Below are 9,120 nucleotides of genomic sequence, written 5' to 3'. Positions count from 1 at the left end.
ATATTTTTTGATACAAATCAAAATCAAAAGATAAAAGATATCGGATAAGAATTAATTTGAAATTGAAAAAGTATAAGAAATAAGAAATTAAAGAAAAAATATAGGAAAGAGCCGTTGCAGCATCTTCCGTCCGTTTCTCCCACCACTAAGAGCCGTTACACAATTCAAACGGTCACAAAATGGTGTTCTTATTTACACGGCTATATATCATCATATCACATAGAGCGTTAATTTGAACTTAAAATCATAATTTACTTGCTGATCATCTTGAATCTGAGATTTTAAGAAGAGAATTGGAATTCAAGAATGGGTTTATCATCAAATTCAAACGACAACAAAACTCACAAATTGTTCATGATATGTAATTACATATTACTGGGTGCTGCCTCTAGTTGCATCTTCCTCACTCTCTCCCTCCGCCTTATTCCCTCACTAGCCGGTACTTTTCTCATCCTCCTCCACGTCATCACCATCGCAGGAGCCATTGCCGGCTGCAATGCTACTACCTCTGGGTCCACCAAGTTGTACGCCCTCCACATGATCGCAGCCGTATTGACTGCCATATTTCAAGGGTCCGTTTCAGTTTTAATATTTACTACCACATCAAACTTTTTAGGGGCGTTGAAATCGTACGTGAGGGAGGATGATGCGGCCGTGATCTTGAAAATGGCTGGTGGACTTTGCGTTCTCATGTTTTGTCTCGAATGGTTGGTGTTGACGCTTTCATTCTTTTTAAGGTACTATGTAACATCTTCATCGTCATCAACCGTGCAATTAGGTAGTGCAAAAGTTAGAGATTATGAAGAGGAGGATACCAAGAATTGGCCATGGCCGTTTCAGGTCTAGTATGTAATTCACATACATGTAGATCTATGACGAACTGGGGATGCAACATATCATATTTGTTTATTCATTTTAAATTAAGGTTGTTTATTATTATTATTATTATTAGTTGTGTCCATTCGTGGATTCATTATCCTATATCTTATTCTTATGAATTATGATTTATTTATTATTAGAAGGTGATTTAGTGTCATCAATCGTTAGTCAATTTTTACTTGTTACAGTATGTTTGTAGTCATTGCTCGACAACAGGGAATTCTTCATACAAACTATCAATTCCTGCAATATATATATATATATATTTTTTTTTTTTTTTTTTTTGAAAAGCCAACATATTCCATTTCAAATATAACTCAAAATATAATACAACAATAGCATGTGAGATCATGCTTGCACAATACAGCAAGGAGCTATACATTGAACAGAAGCATGCATAACAGAAGCATGTCCATTACTACAGTAAAAAACTTGCAGGAAAGGATCAAGGGCCATGTCTTCTTCTTAAGCAGTTAACCATGGTCATCGAAGATTTGTGGGTTTAAAAGCCATTGATTCCAATCCAAAAACATTGAAAACTATAATAATACTACATGAATAACATAACAGAAGCATGTCCATTACTACAGTAAAAAACTTGCAGGAAAGGATCAAGGGCCATGTCTTCTTCTTAAGCAGTTAACCATGGTCATCGAAGATTTGTGGGTTTAAAAGCCATTGATTCCAATCCAAAAACATTGAAAAAAACATTGAAAACTATAATACTACATGAATAACATAACAGAAGCATGTCCATTACTACAGTAAAAAACTTGCAGGAAAGGATCAAGGGCCATGTCTTCTTCTTAAGCAGTTAACCATGGTCATCGAAGATTTGTGGGTTTAAAAGCCATTGATTCCAATCCAAAAACATTGAAAACTATAATACTACATGAATAACATAACAGAAGCATGTCCATTACTACAGTAAAAAACTTGCAGGAAAGGATCAAGGGCCATGTCTTCTTCTTAAGCAGTTAACCATGGTCATCGAAGATTTGTGGGTTTAAAAGCCATTGATTCCAATCAAAAAACATTGAAAAAAACATTGAAAACTATAATACTACATGAATAAGTCTTTAATTGAGTCAAAAAAAAAAAAAAAAAAAAAACATTTTTGGTTCAAACTTCAGGATCACGTCTTAATAACCTTTATAAACATGAAGAATAAATCTTATTACATCTTTAGGGCCTATTTACTTTTTTTCTCATTAAGTTCAATATATAGATATATGTATGGCAGAATGGGTTAAGTTATTAAAAATATATATAGTTGTTTAGTTTCTTGCTGAATGAAATATCTGAATAGTAGAAAATTACCATTTTAACCTTATTATATAATATATGATACAAATACAAATACAAATACAAATAGAATACTAATTATTAATTATTAATTATTGATATGAAAACTTTTAACTTACAAAATGAATATTGTCATCCATCTAATGGAACAATTTAAAAAACAATTACTAAAATAATATCATGAGTTAACACCAAATCCTCTTTAAACAAAAGAATAAAAATAATCTATCTAATCATATTTCGATGAATTTTCAATGAGGCATCAAAATTATTACCGAGATCCAAAATCTAGTTCTATGACTTCTATCTTCTACACAAGACTCCAAAATTGAAAAACCTAAAAGAAAAGGTAGATCTGTGAAGATATAAAGATATAAAAGAAAAGTGAAGAAATATGATATGTGAAGATATCAAAAAATAAAGGTAGATCTGTGGAGAAATTGAATCATGTGTCGATGACGATGGTGAACTTACGGGGCAGCGAGGGTGTAGAAACGACTATGTCTGGCTGAAGGTATGGAGAAACTGTGACGCCCCGTACTAATTCATCATGTACGGACCATCAACAACAGGATCATTACAAGGTCAGACACTATATGCGTTTTCAAAACAAGTTGCATTCATAACAAAAGGAGACGTCATAACTAACGTCAATTGTTTTACATCAAAAGTATGCTTCAATGAACAGAAGCAAAGGTAATAGCACGTGACCCTTAGGTCGTTACAATTCTTAGTTCAAAAGTAATTAAGTTTGAATGCAAGATAAAGTAATTCATGCGGAGATAACTCTAGAGCAGCGGGTGTCTACAGCAAGACTAGTACACAGCGGAAGCTAACCTTAAGCACCTGAGAAAAACATGCTTAAAAAATGTCAACACAAAGGTTGGTGAGCTATAGTTTAAGTATAACAGTAATGTAAGTAGGCCACGAGATTTCAGTGCTACAGAGAGCGTTTCAAATAGTAATCCAAATCAGTATGTTTAAGTATATGCTCAACCGTGGGCACTCGGTACCTAACTTAACGTTTAATAATATAATACCCCCTGAAAGTACACTTGGCAAGTGCGTATGTTTACGAAGTATTAAACACTCGTTAAATGCTAGCGCTACTAGCCCGAGTGGGGATGTCAAACCCTATGGATCCATATCTAAGATTCGCGTTCACCGGTTCAAAAACCAATGACTAAACGTTACCGAGCTAAAGGGAATGTTTCTGCCGTTATATAACCCACACATATATAAGTTTAAGTACTCGTGCCTAGTATGTAAAACATAAAATCCGCATGTATTCTCAGTTCCCAAAATAAGTTAAAGTAAAAAGGGAATGCTATAACTCACAATGATAATGTAGTCGTAAAGTCGAGTCGGGAAAAGGTGTGCAAGTAATCGGTCCGAAGGTCCTCAACCTAAGGCAAATAGTACTAAGTCAGTAAATCGTCTTAATAGGTTTAAAAGTATGTAAATAAGGTCTTAAGGGTCATCATCATTCATCATCAAACAAAAGGCGTAAAGTAAGTTTCGTTTATGAAAGTAGTTTAAAACAAAGACTGACTTCAGTCAGTCACCACGGCCTCTAACCTTACTGAAATAAGGTGAGACCAGTGGCCATGGCTCCGTATATGAGTCCCTTAAGTGTGGTAAAATTTACAGAAGCAAACTCGTCTTCGTTTGGCCGTGGCGATGGTCTAAGTGCGAGTAGGTCAGAAATTTCTACACAACGTTAAAAGGACATAGTGACGATCGGAGGGCCGTAAATCCTAAACCGTAACTCGGATTAAGTAGAGTCCTATATGAAAATTATCTACTCGAAAAGATCTATTTGAAAATCATAATCACAACAGCCCAGGTCTACTGGTCTGTTACAGAAACAGCAGAACAGTAGGCAGAGAACAGTAAGCAGAAAAATAATGGGTTCCGGTGGGTTTGGTGTTTGATGTTCATCATGGTTCTCATCCTTGATGCCTATAGTTTCAAGTGTACAACTCATTGATGTGTTTACATCATCTTTACGAAGTTTTGACCATCATAACCCTAGTGTAAGTAGACATGAAGCACAACTCACTTAAGAGTTGTATGAAGTTTGATGAACCAAAGTTACATCAAAGTCTTAGATCTAACACATACATGAACTTTAAAGCTAATAACAAGTTACAAACTTGAAAGTAAACTAACTAATCAAGATCTTAAGATGTAGAACATAGTTCTTAGTTAGATCTTGAAGATCCAAGACTCAAAAGTCTAGATCAAGCATAAGTATACAAAGTTATATTTAAAGAAAACTTATTTATATGTTCTTGAACTTTCAAGTTAACTTTTAGTTCAAGATTAATGAGATCAAGACTAAATTGTAGTACTTGACCATTTAACCAACAAACATGAAATTAAAATGCATAAAATGAAGTGATAAACTAAGTAAACAAGTAAAAGGTTCATGGTTTGTTCATACTTTTAAAGATTCAACCAAGGTTTGATCTTTAAGTAAAGTAAACTTTAAGTTTACTTCAAGAACTACAAGTATGAGTTACAACACAAGAACTTTCTTTCTTTAACAAGTATTGGAGATCGTAAACTAAGAAGTTTATGTCTTGTGTGTTCTTGTTAGAACAAGATAGATGAAGAATCAAACTAATAAGTTTGCTTCTTAGAAGGTCATAAGTAAATAACAAAAACAACTAGTAATTACAAGTATTTAAACATTAAGCAAGAACAAGTAAACAACACAACAATTGATGATGATGTTTAAGGGTGTGAATGCTACGGTTTTGGCAAGAAGAAAAGAAGGAAGTGATGCTCAAGTTAGTTACCAAAACTAGAGAGAAAAGAGGGAAAATGAATGCAAGTCTTGTGTGTGTTTTTGAGAGAGGAATGCAAGTGTATGAGTGATGAGAAAAATGAACAAAATCACTCCATATGGAGCCCCCTAGCCCACGGTTCAGCTGCAACAAAAGAGGGAGGGCTTGGTTCATTGGTCACTAGCATGAAAGCCTTACAAAAGTTGGTTAAAAGTGGTGATTACATGGGGATTACATGCAAACTAGATTCCATGAGCCATAACTTAACTAGTTACAATTTAAATATTACTTACAAGTGGAAGGGTGGGCTAGTTGGTCCTCTTAAAAGGTAGGGTGGTCTCATAAGCCCAATATCATGAATCCATTTCACTAATAAAGCCCAAGTATAAATAATTAACAAATAAATCCAATTAAAGCCCAAGTAATTAACAAGTAACCTTTGTTAATTAAAATTAAAATGATTATTAAAACTAATCATGAATGCAAATAATATCCTAAAAATATTATTCGTGAAGTTTCGTGTGTCACAAAGACGTTTCGGGCACTTAAAAGTCAAGTACGGGCAATCAAGGCAACATGTAAATGTAATAACATACATTTTTTTAATCACACGTATTAATAATAATTATTATTAATAAATAAATGTTGGAAAATCCAGGGTCATTACATTACCCGCCTGTTAAAGAAAATTTCGTCCCGAAATTTTTAAGGAGTGTCCAATAATGGTACCGTATTCGAATAAGAAGGAGCGTATCATAGTTCCGTGAGACCCGTGGGCTCAGAAGTAAGTTATTTACCTTGAAAGGTACTTCGACGTATGGAAGTGAGGATAGGTACATGCCGTTAATTAAGTCTCTTATCCTAAGAGATCAACAAATTGATTTCATTTCTGATTAACATGAGTATGTCATCTGAATGTACATCCACAAAAGGAAAGATGGTGTGTTTAGCCTTACAGGCATCTTCAGTGAGCTGGATGCGTGAAATGCATCATGAATGTTTCTAAACTCATTTAAAACATTGAGCGTTTATGTCGTAATAATAATCTGACAGGTAGGATGGAAAACATGGTGATCACAACCATGCTTTTTGAAGTCTGGATAGTGTTAGCCACGGATTGTACTAATCCCTTGATTTTGAAAGGAGGCCAGAGGCATAAAGAACTCGATATTTAAGAACGTTTCATTTGAATAAGTGAATTGAAACTTTAGCTGAAAGTGACCAATCGGGCTTGCAAGCCATAATTATTTATAGTGTCTTCAGAACGGTCTGAACGAACAATGAGGGATATCACCTAGTTTACCATACTGCAGGTGAACCTAACCTTGGATGAAATGAAAGCACAATTCCGGAATGTAACTTCATCTTTTCAGTTATATGTAGAAGTTAGGGTTAACGTTAACTAGAGCAACATATAGTTGCAACCAATGAAGGAAGAAAATATATAGAGTATCCACATCAGTGTCGTAAATGTTTTAAGCAGTCCCCTCCCAAGGGGTAACAGGATTCATAGGTTCTCAAAGTTTCTTATGTTACATTTCCGAAAGAAAGTCGCACGTAAGGCGTGGTCATTGAACGAGGGTGAACTCTTCGAGCGATTCGTTCTGAATTTATTCGTGTACTTAAGGGGATGTGCGGACGAGAAGATACGTGAACCCTTGGTCCTAACGAATGGTTTACTCCGGGTGAAAAGAATCTCCAAAAATGATTCATGTGTCTCAACATACTGTTTCATAGAGATGAGGTTTACGAGGGGGTTGTGATTTGTCGTGAAGTATTGAGAAAACTGATTTATCGGCCCGCGTTTTGTCATGTCTAGCTTTAAAAGAACATCTTATGGGTGCAAAAATTTTCTAACAAAATTTTATAAGACCGCCATCCAAAGTAGCTCAAGAGTTTTTAACAAAGATCTTAATAGTAAGTTTCATCTCTAACAGAGGGTGAGAAAAAGTGTGATCCATACATGGTGTAGTCTAATACGAAAACCTTTAATAAAATCAACCAAGGGAGTGTTGAAAATCAAACCTTTGAACGCTTGTGTGACAACGTAAACGGAACGAAGTTCCTAGTAAATTTAGAAGTAGGTACAACGTGTACCATTTTGCTCAAAACTATATGACTTAAGTTGAATAGCTTGGTAAAGGAGCGGTTTTTAAATAATTTGAAGATATAACTTAGTATCAAAATAAGTAAGTATAAATTTATACATATATGATTTTATAAATCGTTTAAGTGACCGAAAAGTTTTTAGTACCTTCATTGTCTGTAAATCTTGTGAGGACTGTACAAATAAACAACGTGTAAAATTTTTTGATAAACATAGTTTTTCGTATTTCAAAGGTTACGAGTTGAAAAGATTTGAGTGAAAAAGCTTGGAATCCTTGGGTGACCAGTTACTAGGTAATGAAAACTAATGATATAAATGCAGTTTTGGTAATTATCAAGATACAAGTTTTTGGGCCAAAAATATTTACGTGCGAAGCCGTTGCTAAAAAGTGAGGTACGAAGGATAGAACACGAGGATGAGAAGTTAATCGCTTCTTGAATTTGCAAAATGCCAAACAGGTCGTGACTAATAATGTATTCAGAATACCGATGGTGTTAATGTTACTAAATGAGAGTTTCTTGGAATGGGTTAGGACTTAGAGTTATGTAAGGAAGAGCATTGTTCTAACTGGTGTGGTGAAATAAATCCATGGGGTAACGCAATAGTTTTGAATGGTTTATGTGGATGTCCGAAGGCCTTGCATGACGTGGTAGTCAGTGACTTTATCACATATACATGAATCTCTCGACTTCGACGGTTATAAAGCCTTTATGATGACTTGGATACGGATAAGCAACAAAAATTTTATATAATAAGCAACGAAGGTTTTATAAAAATTGTTTATGGTGGCAATGTAAGAGAAGGAATGAAGTTCTTAGTAAATTAGGGTTATGTACAACACGTACCATTCAAAGTATAATATTCTTTGAATAAAAGATTTGATTTGTAAAAGTGAAGGTGAAGTTTCATATGTACTTGTCAAAAATAAGTACTCATTTACTTTATTTTATATAACAGATACGATTCCAAAAAAAAATTTGCATGAATGGCAAACAAAATAAATTTATTTTTATAAAGCTTTGAGAGGATAGCACAGTAAAATAATGTGTGTAAAGTTTTGGCAAACAAAATTTCATATTTCGGAGGTTACAAGTTGGAAAAGATTGATGAGAATCGAGTAAAAGACTTTTGAAAATTTCGAGTGATATTTGAGGTAATAAAAACCATTGAATTTATATGTGTTTGACGACTATTAGTAGGGCATAAGTCCTTTGACCAAAAATGCTTAAGTGTGAAGTTGTTGCTTATAAGTGAGATACGAATGGGAGGGTATGAGGATAAGAGTTAACCTCTCATTGATTTTAGGAAAATTTCAAACTGGTACGACTAATATCGAAGTAAGAAGGATGATGTTGTGGTTATCGTCGAATAAGAAGTTCCTCGTAATAAGTTAGGATTTAGAGTTGCGTAAGAATGAGTATCAAATGAGATTCTCGGGAAATCTTCAATATAGAATTTGAATTGTTAAAGTGACGGAATACAATCCCTTTAAGTATCGTTGTGCAAGTTTGTCCATTGTATCGGTTTCTTTCATGGCTAGAAGGTGAGCAGTTTTGGCGAGATGGTCAATAATAACCCAGATGATGTCCTAACCGCCTTACCGTCTCTGGTAGTTTAGTGATGAATTTCTTCCCATTTTCATTGTGGGATTTCGGGTCATTGTCATGTAACTAATAAGGTTCAGTTTTCGGGCTACAACTCTTCCCATAATAGTTTCACCATTCTTGCGAGGTATACGAATAAAATTTCCTCATTATAAATAAATTCCGCTTTCATCCTTGAAAGTTAGTTCGTTCCAACTATTTCGTCAAGCTTCCTAACTTGATGAGTATTAAGTTAATCTTAAAGTTCATCCCAAATCAAATCTTACTGTACTACTGTGAAAAAAAATTCTATCAATCTTCTCAAATAACATATGCCTGTACGTAGGTAACTAACCCTTCTCAACTACTACATTAAAACTCCCAAGTTTGGTTAACAGATGGTCATCTCCAAATGACCCACCTGTTAATCTTAGAGTACCACCTTAAATTATTC

General features: G+C 34.4%; 1 protein-coding gene across 1 annotated transcript; it reads left to right on the top strand.

The window, feature by feature from the left end:
* Positions 1–254: 254 nt before the first annotated feature.
* LOC139869335 (uncharacterized) lies at positions 255–1,030 on the top strand. The gene has a single exon (XM_071857648.1). The coding sequence runs from the start codon at positions 307–309 to the stop codon at positions 844–846; it is 540 nt and encodes a 179-aa protein (XP_071713749.1). The 5' UTR covers positions 255–306; the 3' UTR covers positions 847–1,030.
* The last annotated feature ends 8,090 nt before the right edge of the window (positions 1,031–9,120 follow it).

The sequence above is a fragment of the Rutidosis leptorrhynchoides genome, chromosome 1 (genome assembly GCF_046630445.1).
Source record: "Rutidosis leptorrhynchoides isolate AG116_Rl617_1_P2 chromosome 1, CSIRO_AGI_Rlap_v1, whole genome shotgun sequence".
Classification (NCBI taxonomy): Eukaryota; Viridiplantae; Streptophyta; class Magnoliopsida; order Asterales; family Asteraceae; genus Rutidosis; species Rutidosis leptorrhynchoides.
This window is presented reverse-complemented; position numbering and strand designations above follow the sequence as displayed.

What these genes read in the sequence shown, in the direction of transcription:
- LOC139869335 (XM_071857648.1), top strand. Translation starts at nt 307, where the DNA reads ATGGGTTTATCATCAAATTCAAACGACAACAAAACTCACAAATTGTTC.